Source organism: Neovison vison, chromosome 2 (assembly GCF_020171115.1).
Source record: "Neovison vison isolate M4711 chromosome 2, ASM_NN_V1, whole genome shotgun sequence".
NCBI classification, from domain to species: Eukaryota; Metazoa; Chordata; class Mammalia; order Carnivora; family Mustelidae; genus Neogale; species Neogale vison.
This window is the reverse complement of record NC_058092.1, coordinates 188,462,622-188,477,641: the sequence shown is the minus strand read 5'-3', so window position 1 is coordinate 188,477,641 and position 15,020 is coordinate 188,462,622. Positions and strand designations below refer to the sequence as shown.

The 15,020-nt window shown below is 43.1% G+C and overlaps 2 protein-coding genes across 5 annotated transcripts in view; one reads left to right on the top strand and one right to left on the bottom strand.

Moving 5' to 3' along the window:
- Positions 1-14,218, bottom strand: part of KAT6B (lysine acetyltransferase 6B) — a 187,322-nt gene extending 173,104 nt beyond the window's left edge. Inside the window, exons 1-2 of one of the 4 annotated variants that reach the window (XM_044239874.1) lie at positions 14,139-14,218; positions 3,043-3,112 (exon numbers count right to left, since the gene is read on the bottom strand). The gene's annotated coding sequence lies outside the window, so the exon portion shown is untranslated. Of the gene's footprint in view, positions 1-3,042; positions 3,113-13,110; positions 13,313-14,138 lie in introns of those variants that run through there. The other 3 variants (XM_044239873.1, XM_044239875.1, XM_044239876.1) reach the window with 3 other exon arrangements.
- Positions 11,331-14,739, top strand: LOC122899256 (basic proline-rich protein-like). Its single transcript, XM_044236825.1, has 3 exons — positions 11,331-11,335; positions 12,966-13,231; positions 13,745-14,739. The coding sequence occupies exons 1-3, from the start codon at positions 11,331-11,333 to the stop codon at positions 14,737-14,739; spliced, it is 1,266 nt and encodes a 421-aa protein (XP_044092760.1).
- Positions 14,740-15,020: the final 281 nt, after the last annotated feature.

The following is a 15,020-nucleotide window of genomic DNA, read 5'->3' as shown; positions in this document are numbered from 1 at the left end:
TAAAAATAAAAGACTCTTCAGTATTACTTTTAAGATGCAAAAGGACCACAGAAGTAATGACAGGCAGGTAATTATGTAACAAAGCCACAGTGACTGTATTTCCTAACCAGAAATTGGGTCATAGTCTGACTAGGAAATTTTTTTAGGATTTTCACTTGTTATTTATATGAAGTCATTTATGGGGCATTTAAAAGATTACACCTACGTTATTTATTTAATGGATTAACCTTTATTGAAATTAATAGAATTACATGAGTGGTTCAAGATAGATGTCTATCATAAACATAAAACCAACCTCAAAGAGTAAGTCTATAAACAAAAACTCTGATGAAACTACAATGACCCTTGAACAATGCAGGGGATTATCAAAAAAATCTATGTATAACTTCTGACTCCCCCAAAACTTAACCACTAATAGCCTACTGTTAACTGGAAAACTTACCAACAATATTAAACAGTTAACACGTTTTGTATATGATACATACTAGACACTGTATTTTTACTATAAGGTAACCCTGAGAAAGGAAAATATAAGAAAATCACAAGGACAAGAAAATACATTTACAGTACTCTATTTGTCCAAAAAAAAAGAAAAATCAAAGTCTAAGTGGATCCACACAGTTCAAACCCATGTTGTTCAAGAGTCAACTGTACATTAACCTTAGTTCAAGAAATCTTAAACCTTGGGGGAAAAAAGGGCAAAAATCCTGATTCTTCTACTTCAGCTAGATATTGTATTTCCCAAGTTTCACATGCAAGAAAATTTCCCATCTAGCCACTTCTACAGAATCATATCCTCCCGACCACTCTCTAATCCACAGGCTGGAAAACTCAAACTAGTATGGTAACATAACCCTTCATCTTTTAAGTAACATACTATTCTAGGTATCTTAATACCTGCCCAATACAAGGACGGTTCATACAAATCTGATTCCAGGTAAACAGTTGCTCCCTGAAAGCCTCTGGTGTGCACCAAAACCACCCTACATCTCCAATCTGTATTGAACCTGCGACAAAGTGCCCTGGCCCGGGAGTTGGGTCAGATCCGGTCTCTAATCTTGCCTTCCACTGGTAATATTCACATCTGAACTTTTTATAGTTTCAAGTTTACAGAGTATGCTCACATGTAATTTGTCATTTAATCTGCAAGACATCTCTATGAGCAAACTGAGGTTCAGGGGAAGATGGAACTCACTCATGGTAATAGTCTATAGTCTATAGCCTAAACTTAAGGCTCAAATGCCATTATGCTCCAATCTAAGTCCCGTGCTATCTTCACCTGAGCCACAACTTCTGAAATCAGACTAATGGTATGAACACCTGCTCTACCAACATCTATCGAAGAAACCCTGGATAAATGACACATTTCAGTCACCTTACCTGTAGGGCAATAATAGTAAATCCCTCACTGGAGTGCTGAGAGAATTAAGTGAATATGCCATCTAATATTCAACATATAGTAGCTATCATCACTTCCCATTAAAGCAACTGTCTGTACAGTTTGAAAAATGCCTCATTAAAAAAATTAAATGTAGCTCTGGTTATTTATTTAACCTATCTACAAGGGGAAAATAACACCTTTCCTCAAAACTAGCCAGATACAATGACAAACGTTAACATTTGCTCTGTTGCTGAAAAACTGGGCCACTGAACTACACTTGCTCAGTCAGCCTGAAAGAGGCAGTTTAAAAAGGATTGTCCTCTCTTTGCAGTCAGTAAACTGTATGTTCACTTCGTTTTTTTTCCCCCTGGGATTCAGAAACTTGGGGCTAAAGGGACTGAAGAGGTCATCCCATCTAATCTCTAGTTATCTAGTAAAAGATTCCTCATTCAATAACCCAAACAAATGGGCCATCAAATCTTAAAATACTTCCAGTGATGGAGAATTTATTACTTTTTGAGACAGTTCATGCCACTACTGGACAGCTCTAATTGTAATAATATATTCCTTGCTCACAAGACCCAAAATCTATCTTCCTAGAACTTCTACCCTCTGGTCTTGGTTTCCTTAAAACAATCCCAAGAAATTCTTACTAATTCTTTAATGTAACAGGCCTTCAAATATTTGAAAATAACAATCTTTTGAAAACCACTAAAACTGAACTTCCCCTACCTCCCGCCCCACTTTAGACCACTCTTATTCCAGTTTCTAACACTTGCACATCACGTGGTTGCCAAGCACTTCCTTCTTTTTGTTGCTCACTAGTTTGGCTAATGTCCATCTTAAATCTGGCAGTCCAGGCATTATCCAAGCATAAATGTAATCTTAACAGCCTTGCCACACAACTGACTCATGCTAAGCATACAGTCCAACTAAAAATCCCAGGTCTTCTTTCAAAAATGCGGTCAAGCTAAGTCCTTCCATTCCCTTCCTTGCGCAAATATAAATGCTGGGATTTAAAATTTATTACGGATCAAGTTCATTTTGTTGGTTTGAGTCTATCTTCCAATCTGTTAGATCGTTTTGAATCTTGATTCTGTCATCTATGTCATCTGCAAATCTAGTAAGTGCTCCCCTCTGTCATTATATAAACCACTAAAAAAAAAATGTTAGACTTGGAATATGGTGTGTTTAGGAATAAAACCACTGGCTTTCATAGTGCAACTACTTTCAAGATAGAACATGGGAATCACTGTGTGTTAAGTTTAGAATAGGACACATCTTTCCAAAGTAAAATAGTTTGGGACAAATTTTCATTAGAAGACATTTCACTATGTTCATGTAATTATTTCACCTTTTATCATTTACTCAGGATGAATCCACTCATTTAATTTGATTGCACAAAATACAACTGCAGGAAGCAGGAGGAGAGGTCACAGAAAAGTATCCAGTATCGCAAAGGTGCTCTCAGGAATTTTGGTTATACAAGTAAACGAACATACCTTAAAACAAAAACTAGTAAAAACTCAAAATATACCTTCATGACAAGGTACCACCACTATCTTTACACATAATCAACAGAATCATGCATATCCATTTAATAACACATTTCAGTAAGACTGACATTCTGTATCTTAAAAATATAAAATAAGGGAAAATACCAGAATTGGAACTCCAAATGTATTAACAGTCCATGACAAAAAAGAAGATTGTCCAGATCTTCAAGCAAATCTGCCAAAGGAAAAAAAGTAAATGTTAATCTGGGCATAAAGACATCCTTCCAATTCAGGAACCATCTATGGATCTTCACAACTATCCAATACAAACAACTGCAATGAGTTTATCAGCACTTTACTCTTGGTGCTATATTAACTCTTTCCTACCACTTAAGGGTATTTAAAAAAATGGTTCAGGACAGGAAATGAAACCCCACAGCCATGCTTAAAGAGAAAAATTTTGCTCTTAAGACCGTATGTGTTTTCCAAATTTTAAAAATCAGGTTGTGATAGGAGCACCTGGGTGGCTCAGTCGGTTAAGTATCCAACTCCATCTCAGCTCTGGTTCTGATCTCAAGATTGTGAGTTCAAGCCCCACACTGGGCGTGGAGCCTACTCCAAAATAAAATAAAGTAAAATAAAACCAGGCTGTGACAAAGTCTAAGAAAGAATCTCACCACGGGGGGGGGGGGGGGGGGGGAGAATCTTGGTATTGCTCAAAAAGCCAGGCAGGTATAACATTTTGTCTGAAAACAAAAAAGTCAAATGTTGTTTGAAACTCCGTTATTAACTTTCCAGGAAACGTTCACGATTTGTCCCAAAGGTCACCTTTCATCTATGAACTGACTGGACAATCAAGATACGGCCAATACCTGCACCTAAGAGAAGACTGTACCAGTTTCCACAAGAATAAGTATATACTGGCACACATCACACTTCAGACAATAGTGATCATTTTCACTTCAAAGACAAAAAATAAATTTAAAACAACAATGTGAATAATTACATTGGATCTTATACAAAACAACGAAGCAACCTTAGATCCTCCTTCTCCCCTCCCCCAGCGTGACAGACACACACACCCCACTCCTCAATTTAATCTCAAAATTAGCTCTCATCTGACACCAACCAACAGAGTTAATTAGGCAGAAGCAGATGTAACTCAGCAGCTCTATGCTACAACCAGAATCAGTGTTAAAGCATACACACACACACACACACACACACACACATACACACACACACATACAGCTAGGAGAGGAACAAAATCAGTAGTCGCTTATCTGTAGCCAATTCTCAACTGAACACATGTATATTATCCACTTTGTGTATTATCCACTGCAAATTTTTTTAATCTTAGGCGGGTTTGTTACTGACATCCCACTGCCCCACTGTAAATTGGTATAAAGTAAGAGAATATATTGAAAACCAATTTAATTTTAGTCTAAGCAGTATCTAACTAGAAAGACAAGTCTACAGGAAAAGATGCGTAATTTATTCAAAAGCCAAAAAGAAAGGCTTTTTCCCCCTGATTTGGAATTATCCACACCACCTCTCTTTTTCAGAGCACTAGGATTTGTTTCACATCAGACAGGGCATTCTATCAGAAGTACAACCCTAAAAATCATTATCCTCTTTTCATTTTTTTCAGTAAAATGGAAGCTGGACTAAAAGGCTATCAAAAAGGGAATGAATCATTCCAAATTAATTCTGGGGACTCATGCAACATCAAATTAAATTATTCTATTTTCTAAGGTTTTGAATCACTTTATTTTTAACTACAAAATAATATCAGTAAATTATATGGTTGTATGGATGTATTTACATCATTCATTACAAACTATTTGAAACAGATCTAGAGAAATGCTTAGTCCAACACGCGCTTTTGGCTTCATTAGTATTATATAAATATCAACACTATTCAGAAATATTCATGTCAGCATAAGAGGAGTCAAAATACCCTGGATCATAAATATTATGTGAAACCTCCTCGATGCTTTCACTAAAGCTGTGTGTTGTTTCAAAATCAATGTCATAACACTTGAGTCATATCACAGATGAGCCAAAAACAGTGGTTAAAAAAAATAAGGATTAACAATAGAGTTTACTCTTTTGTCATCCTGGGTTTTACTTGCTAACAGTTATTTTTAGCTTTCCCACTTTTATATGCTCCTGGATTTTTTCACAGCCTATTATGTAACTGAGTGAGGATCCACACATCTTAACAGTATCTTCTGAAACAGAACATACACTGCTTAAGGGAAGAGACCTTAACTTTTTTCCTTGTCTAACCACTCAGCACAGGCTGTCTGCATACTTGCTCAAAGCAGTGTCCAAAGTTAACAAATATCTGCAGTCTGACATCAAACATCATCCCATTTGTTAACTCAAATCCTGGATATATCTATTTCCCCAAAAATTAATGCTCGAGGCCCCGAATATATGAACTGGAAGGAGAGGATACAAATACTAATCAAAGAACAACCAACAACATTTAGCAAGACATTCCCTGTATGCAGCCTTATGGTAGGTGGTGGAGGCATAAGAAGCAATTCAGAAACAAAGCACTGTTCGACAGTTCTTCAAAAAGCTAAAAAGGAAATTGCCATAAGACCCTACAATTCAAGGGGACACCTGCGTGGCTCAGTGGGTTAAAGCCTCTGTCTTCAGCTCAGGTCATGATCCCAGGGTTCTGGGATCGAGCTCCACATCAGGCTCTCCGCTCAGCAGGGAGCCTGCTTCCCCCTCTCGCTCTCTGCCTACTTGTGATCTGTCAAATAAATAAAATCTTAAAAAAAAAAAAAAAAAAAAGACCCTACAATTCAACATGTAGGTTTATACCCTGATGAACTGAAAAGATACTCAAGTAAGTATACATACACACCTGTTCATAACAACACTATTCTCAATAATCAGAAAGTGGACACAGACCAAAATGTCCATCGACAGCTGAATGCAAACTGGGTGAAGGGTATTAAGAAGGGCATGCAATGGGGGCGCCTGAGTGGCTCAGTGGGTTAAAGAAGGGCATGCAATGGAATGAACACTGGGTGTTATACACAACTGAATCACTGAACTCTACCTCTGAAACTAATCATACAGCATATGTTAATTAACTGAATTTAAATAAAATTTAAAAATTTTAAAAGAAAATTTTTTTTAAAAAAACAGTTGAATAGATTAACAAAAGATGATATATCCATGCAGTGGAATATTATTCAGTCATAAAAAGAAAAACGCTGATATATGCTCTAGTATGGATGAACCTTAAAAATATGTTGCAAAAGAAGCCAGACACAAAAAGTCACATATGGTTTAATTCCATTTATATGAAACATCCAGAACAGACAGATTGGTGGGGCCTGGGGAGTGGAGGGATGAAGAGAAACTGCTTAACGGGTAAGGGATTTTATCTTAGATTGATGAAAATATTTTGGAACTAAATAGAGTTGGTGGTCACACAACACCAGGATTTACTAAATACAACTGAATTGTTCACTTTAAATGGTTAAATTTATGTTATGCAAATTTCACTTCAGTAAGTCATTTTAAAAAAAAGAGCACTAACTATAATACCAACCATTTTCTGACACCTACTGCGGGCCAGACACTTCACATACACTGTCAGTACACACACATAGATACCAGTAAACCTTAAAACAACTCTGTAAGGTAGCACTGTTGCCTGATCTTGCAGAAGTAAAACTGAGACATGACTTGCTCAAGGCTTCAGACCACTAAGTCTGAAGAATTTACTTCCAATGCTAAAACCTAAAGTCCTTCCTATGTCTCCACTGGCTTTCTAATAAGACTCCTTGGACATCTTGTGAGGAAGTGCCTCAAGTTATCACCTGCATTACGTTCAACACTAAGGTCACATAAGTCCTTGCACCCAACAACGGAGCTCCATTTTAATTGTCCCATTCATACTAGGCTTCTGAAGAGTCACTTCACAGAAAGGGTTCCTCCAACTACAGCAGGGAAAAAGTCTGGAAACCACTGTGGCTTTCCCTTGCCGAGTGGGTAGAACACCCCTTGGGTGGGTGGGACGTAAACTGGACCTTGAAATTGGACAACCGCCCAGTTTTGTAATCCAAATGAAATGAAAATTTAAGTCCTTCATGGTCCAAAACTAACACCATCTCACAGAAAGCCCTACATCTCTTTGTCTAACAGGAAGCTTTTAGCTATCTTAATATTTTAGCATTCATTTCCCATTTTGTATTATGCTTATTTGTATACTGACCTCATCTCCCTTACTAGAACCGTGAAATTCTTAAGAGCAGGATTCAGGTCTGATTTCACCTTTGTATGCCCCTAGATTCCCCAGAACCACTACGTGAACATAAGAGGGGTGCCGTGCCTATCTGCTAGATGGCCACATCAGGGAACAAATGAAGGGAATCTAGCAGAGGCCACAGGAGCTAAGAATGAACTGCCTAAAAAAAAAGGACACCAAGGCCATATGCATGTGTTGAAGAGAAGAAAGAAACAAAGCTGGATGTAACAAAAACCAGGCTGAGGCGTGTGAACGTGACAGATGAATAGGAAGCCAATGCAGAAGTAGACACAATACAGCACAGTGAAGTGCACCCACGCACGTGCACAAATTTGTTTGTGCACAAATTTGTTCAATGTCTGAATCTCTCTGGCAAGAGTATCCATCCAGTGTAGTTGGAGGGAAGGATGACTGAACAAACAAAAGCAACCAGGACTTCATCTTTCCCAAGATCAATCTTGTTCAACTTATATTTATGAGCCTAACTCAGCAGCAAGCCCAGAGTAGGCACTCAATAAATGTTAATTGAATTGAATATTTAATTCCCCATTTTTGGGGAATAATACTAAATTCTTTCTCACTACTCATTAACATCGAGAGTTTTCAATTCACAAGCTAATAATGTTTTCCAAGGATTTCTAAGAGGCTAAATCACCATGAAAATTATCATTTCAACTAATACATATTATATTAATTGGAAGTTTAATTTTTCATGTCATGCTTCCTAGTTGACAATATCCTTGTTATGTCATTAAACTGTAATTGTGTAAATCTGCTTCAACAAACAATAACTGAACCATCAATAAACTATTATGACTTCCATAATCCTTAGCAAAGATTAGTTTCAACATCATCATCACAAATTAGTAGAGACATGCCCCAAATCTCCTGGTGAAGCCCAAGAATTAGGTTTGCGAAGTCATCCCTACATTTACGTGCTCAATAGTTTCAGTCTCTAAACTTTAATCACACTGTTAGGAACCTCACAGGAAATTTGATCCCTTGTAAAACAGAGGATTTTAGAGACAAGATGAAAAGTCATTTGAAGTCATCAGGCCTTTGGAGCCAGGGTACACTGATTAATAATGATGATATTATAACTAAGCACTCTCACTTAAGAAATAATCAACTAAATTTAGAATGTCTTTTTTTGGCATTCAAAAATTCCTATTCAACCCTAGATTTCTTCCTAATTATAAATTAGCTTTAACCAGGTTTTAATGATAAAGACTGAGAACAATGTATTGAGAAAAAAAAATCTGTCACCTGAATTTTTCAAAGATTTTGAAAATACAGATCATATAAGAATTCTGTATTAGTTTTATTACAGATACCTTCAAAAAGGACAGCCTGTAGAGCCTGAAAACCAATTAGGGTTCCCCTTTGAGAACCTCAAGAAAACTACAGACCTAGGGGCACCTAGGTGGCTCAGTCAGTGAAGCCACTGCCTTCAGGTCATGTTATGATCCCAGGGTCCTGGGATGGAGCCCCGGGCTGGGCTCCCTGCTCCACGGAGAGCCTGTTTCTCCCTCTCCCTCTGCCTGCCTCTGTCAAATAAATAAATAAAATCTTAAGGAAAAAAAAATCCTATAGATATATTTTTAAAAATAAACACATGTACATATAGTCATTTGAATACAATCTCAAGGGTTTACAGGACCTCTTTCACCTATACCAAGACCCCTTAAGGCCCACTAACTACTCCACTTACTTTAATATACAGAGAGGTCAATAATTTTATTGAGTTTCAAAGTAACTATCTCTACATGTGCCTTTTTTTTTTTTTTTTTTTTTTTTTTTTTTTAAATTCTATGTGAAGGCGCCTGGGTGGCTCAGTCGGTTAAGCCTCTGCCTTCGGCTCAGGTCATGATCTGAGGGTCCTGGGATCGAGTTGCACATCAGGCTCTCTGCACGGCAGGGAGCCTGCCACCTCCACTCTCTCTCTCTCTCTGCCTGCCTCTCTGCCCACTTGTAATCTCTGTGAAATAAATAAAATTTTGAAAAAAAATTTAAAATGTGAGAAAGAGCACAAGCGGTGGGCGGGGCCGGGGTGGGGGGAGTAGAGGAAGAAGCAGACTCCCCAGGGAGTCTAAGTGACCCTGGGGCTTGATCCCAGGACCCTGAGATCTGAGCAGAAGGCAGACGCTTAACCAACAGAGCCACCTGGGCACCCCTCTGTATGCTTTCATGAGGGCATGTTACATTTTAAGTAAGAGAGTCACTCTCATTGGTTTGGGATATTATCAATTAGAGGTCTGAAATCTTATTCAACAAGGAGGTGTGCCATGATGGGACATTATCTAGAGAGTTCAGGGATCAAGTCCCCCACTCTGCCAGCTATCTAAGCTGTGGGATACTGGACATGTTAATCAATCTAAGTCTCTGTTTTGTCCTCTGTGAAAAAGATTAAACACCCCTGTTTGGCAGAACTGTTAAGAGGAATAACTGAGATAACAAATATAAGAGAACCAAGGATGGTGGCAGACACATAGCAGGAACACAATAAAATACTAGCTCATAAAGGGAAAAAGGGCAATACAGTCAGCTGGAGACCCGTAAAATCTAATCTGGCTGAACTTCTGTCTATATGACCATTTTCTCCTAAGAGACAGGGGAAGTCAGCACCTGGCCCTTAGTTACAGTTGTGGACAAGTAAAAATTCACGACAGCGCACAGAAGTGAACAAAGGCAAAAACAGATTTGTAATGGCAAGGATAGGGTCAAGAACAGTGTATTTTACTCATAATCATACATCTTTTAAGGTCAATAAAGCTTTTAGAAGATAATACCACATAAGAGAATATATTCTTGACCTGAGGGTAGGAAAAGAGTCTTAAAACAAGACACAAAAAGCACTAACCATAAAGAAAAGACCAATAAATTTGACTCCATTAAAATTAAGAACTTCTGTTCATTAAAAGACACCATAAAGTAAGTGAAAAGGCAAGCCACAGGATGGAAGTAGGCATTTGCAACACACACACAACAAAATAAATAAAGAACTTCGAAACACCAATAAAAGACACAAGGCCCAATTTAAAAAATAAGTAAGTAAGGGGCAGACTTGAACAGGAATTTTGCAAATGAGGAAATCCAAACAGTCATTTAATATATGGAAAGCTATTCAACCTGATTACTAACCAGTTAAATGCAAAGTTTACCAGATTGGCTTATTTGAAAAGCTACCAAATCTGAGATGTGAAGAGGCCAAGAAGCACTGGAATTCTCATAGATCACAAAAGGGAGTGTGGTCTGGTACAACACTTTGGAAACGAGCTTGACCAGTCAGTACCTAGTCAAGTCGAAGACAAGCATACCTCATGACAAGAGCAACCATACAACTCATCATCCAAACACTTTTGAGCATTAATGTTGTATTAATAATTACACTGCGGAACAGGCATAAGTTAAGATAAATAGTCACCGTGCCCATGAATTAGCAATTCCATTCCGAGGTATCTACCTTAGAGAATCATATGTATGTGTGTAACCAGATGACAGGGACAGGAACACTCACAGCAGCTCTGTTCACAATTTCCCCAAACTGGGAACAAGTCAAATATCCAACAACAGTAGAATGGATAATTAAAAAAAAAAAAAAAAAAAAATTGTGCAAGATTGTAAGTCTTACAAAAAAGTGCTTAAAGGTGCTTTGGAAATGCAAATTAAAACATCTTAAGGGTAGAAAAAGATCCCTTCAGCACACTTCTTCCATCCTTGCACTATTACCATTTCGCAAGCAAAGACTGATCTCTATAGCTCACACATCCCCATGAAACAATTTCCTTTCTGCTCACTTTCTACAAATAAAAGCAAGTATATGCATGTGGAAAATTGAAGGTATTTTATAGAAAACGATCTAAGAGACTGAAAAAGTGACCTATTAGGAATCCTGGCATTTAATAAAGCCAGATCAGTTGGTTAACTAGTATGTAAAAATTCATGAAGTTTTTTGAAGTACATTAAAATTACTTATTAAACTCCTCAGCTACCCTTCCACACTCACCCTATTTTACCATTCATTCATGTTATGCCTTACACCTGACAGTTTCAATCCTATCTTCACAAGAAGTGCGTAAGATAAACATCTGGTGTAAGGGCAATGACTGAACACCCACTCTACTCAGAGGCCTGGGTATGGCTGGTAAGTAAAACTTCCACTCTCAACGGTTCAATGCGGTAAGTTCCTTCTTTAATGTTACCACCTTCTGCTATCTTCTGCCCTTTTTTTAAAGTCATCATTTCACCTCCCCAACCTTCAACCCTAAGTAGAGGGTCTCAGGTAAAAATCTTACCCTTTACTGAAACGTGCAGTATTTTCCTATTCCTCTTAAAAACATAAAAAGATTGCCCCAATTCATTTTAATGCATACGTGAAGAATTAACAGGTAAGAATGGAATGAATGGAGTGTTTTACTTCAGGGCTATCCCACAAAATCCAGGATACACAAGTAAGACAGAAAGAATGTACTTTACTCGCAAGTATACCAAAATAACAATAACGGTAACTTTTTTGGAGCACACTATCCCAACGTAATTAATTCCCATTTGCTACTTTCATCCCCCATCCATATACAGAAGGGTCTTTATAATACTCCACTTTTTATTTGTTAGTACCTCCACCACAAACATACTTGACACTTTGTTCACTGGTTCTCTTCTCTTATATTCCACATCTGTAACTCTTTATTACTGTTCTCTCACAACCTTTGTCCAATGCTCTGTTTATCACATCCCAATACCTTCTCCCAATTGCAGGGCTTAAACAACTTCATGGGGCACAGGAAACCATTTGTAACCTAGTCCCTTCTCTTCCTTTGCCCCTAGTCTCCCACAACTTCCTGCACTCTACCCATACCAAAAATACTTACAAATTCAAAAAGACACAATGTCCTTTCCCAAGGTAATACTGGAGCTTCCCCTGAGACAGACACCCTGCCCCACCTTCAAGATTCCAGCTCAAGTTTCACGCAAGAAATCCAGCCTGTCAACAACCTGGCCTCCCAAACCAACACCTTTCTTTGCCCTATCCCTACTCCTGGTGCAGTCCCCCAAATCACATGCACCGAGACCCACTGCCCAGCCCCACCAATTTTTTTTTTCCACAACTGCCACCTTTTCTCAGCCCCCTGAATCACCTATCCCCATAAGATCTTCCGCTATAGATATTACGCAAGTTCTGCTCTGCTGTCTGATCATCGTTCAAAACTGTCCCAAGTATATCCATGTCACTCTTCCATGTTTTTTTTTCAAGGCTTCACAGACCCCATACATCCTTTATAATTCCAATGCCGGTTTATCCAGATACCTGCTTCCCACCACAGTAACTGTATACTTGCTCCTCACATTCCAATACTCCCCGCAATCCAGTATCTACTCTGCACTGCTCTCCATACCACTCCATATCCACCACACCCAAACCTATTCTTACTATCCCCAGATAACTGCAATCCCACCTTTCTGCATCCTTTCACTTGCCTTCACATATCCCTAGGTTCCCCTACCACATCTCCAATGTTGCACCTCTCCCTACCCTCACTTTGCCCCTGCTTGCACACCTCCAGTTTCCCCCCGCACCCACCCCCTCACCGTCTTTCTAGACACTAACTGGCCCCCCACCGTTCCTACCAGATCACTCCCACTCAGAAAACCCCTCCAAACCCCCGCCTTCCAACCACCCGAGCCCCGCCCCCACCCCGGTATCGCCCCGCCCCTCCACATCGAGCCCCGCCCCTTGCCCTGGAGGCCCTGCTGAGGGGCGGGGCCTGTCCCTCCTCCCTTTTCCCCCGCCCCCTACCGTCACGCTCAGGGGCAGCCTGACCCCGAGCGGCCCCGCGGTGACCCTCGCGCAGAGGCCTGTGGGAGGGGCGTCACAAGCCCCCGAACCCCCCCACCTTCCGCCCCCCTCCCGCCCAGTCTCCTCCCCCTGGGAATGCGCGGGGTGGGTGACAGACCTGGCCGCGCGCCACCGCCACGGCGCCTGCCGGGGGCGCTGCCGCTGCCTGAGAAAGAACACGCGGCTGCCGCCTGGAGGAGGTGCCGTCGCCTCCGCCACCGCTGCCGCCGCCGCCAGGGGTAGGAGCTAAGCCGCCGCCATTTTGTGTCCCCCTGTTGTTGTCGTTGACATGAATCCGACATGACACTGATTACAGCCCAATGGAGTCTCATTAAACCCGAGCCGCGGCCCCGCCCCGGCGCTGCTCCATTGGACGAGACCACAGACACTTTTGGCCACCCGTTGGCCTGTGGGTCTGTCCGTCACCCACACACTAGCCACTCTGCAGCCCATTGGGGCAGGTTCCTGCCGGTCATCTCGCCTCCGCAAAGACACACCCGCCTCTTCCGGGCACCTATTGGTCCAGCTCTTTTTCTCTCTCCCAGACACCGCGCCACCTCTACTTCCACCTACCCGCCCCCTCTACCTCTAGAAATGGATTGGGTGTACTCGCAGGAAAGGCGCTTGGCCTTATTGGTTGCAAACAACGCCAATCAGAGGGCCTTTTCCCTCTCCCCTCCCCCACTCAACCCCAAATCCCCTAGCCCGCAGCTAAAGTTTGTGTGAGAGCTGATCGCTGGCGGCGGCCGCAGGATTTAGGGGTGGGCGCGGGCGGGCGCGCGCGGGCGGGCACGCGAAGTTAAAATTCGAGGTTCTCAGTCGCCAGCTCCCGCGGTGGAGCGCGCGGACGGGCGCGCCGCCCGGAGCGTTCCATCCCGCCCCCTCCTCCACCCTCTCCCGTCCCGTCCCGGGCGACTACTCGCCCGCCCCCTGGCTCGCATCCTTACCCCCCACACACCCCTACCCTGCAAGCCCCGGGCCGGGTGCAGCCAGAACGGTGTCGCTGCAGCCTCCTCGCCATCCCATGCCGAAGGGGAGCAAGCCCCCTACCCGCCGGGCGTGCACCCCCCGGCTCCACACTCGCCCGTGTCTGCAAGCACGTGCACCGTTCGCCGCTGCCTCCAGCCACCCCGGTCCCCGGCTAACCTCGCCTGCAGCCCGGCCAATCGCTTGCTGCCCTTTGTTGCTGCAGCCCGGGTCTCCCCGCTGCCTTCCTCAGCCTCCGCCTCGTCCTTTGCCAGCCGCCCGGGTCCGCAGCGCCGCGCTCCCCCCGCCCGGGACCCACCGCCGCCGCCTCCTTCTCCTCCTCCGCCTCCTCCTCCTCGGCTCCGGGCTGCAGCGCACAGAGCCCGAGGCAGCGCCGCCCAACCCCGCTCCCCCCGCGCCGCCAGCTAGCCCGCCCGGCCCGGCCGGGGGCGCAGCCTGGACCCCGCCCGCCCCAGTCCCCGCCCCGGGGGTACCTGCCTCCGCCCTGGGGGGCTCCGCTCGCCGCCCTCGGGGGAGGGCGGGGATGCCGGTGTCCGCGGGAGGATGGGGAAGCCTGGGCCGTTTGGGGCGGGGAGTGTGCCCGCCAGGGCTGGGACTGAGAGGTGCGGTCCTCGCCAACGCGCCCCCCCTCCCGCTGCTGTGGGCCCCAAACTTCGTCCTCCACCCGGGCCTTACACCCTCGGGTGATCGCGGCAGTTTGGGGGTAGGAGATGCCTCGGGAGCTGTGTCTACCCTGATCAGGAGGAAGAGGGAGCAGTGACATTCAGCGACCGCGGACAGGGCACGGCGGCAGCATCCTTGGGTGGGAGTGGGGATGTCAGACGCGGGCAGGAGGGGGAAAACTGCCCCCCTCAAGATGCTTTCTCCCGGCCTGCGATGAGCTGGAGAGCTCAGAGCTTCGTTCTGAGTGCTTTCTTGGGCGGTGCAGCCGGATGGCAGAGGTGCTGGGGGCGGGAGGAGTGGGGGAAAGACCGCTGGGGGGCCCTTCCCCCCTCTCCTCTAGCCAGCGCTCGAAGGAAGGCTGATGGTGAAGTTCGGTTT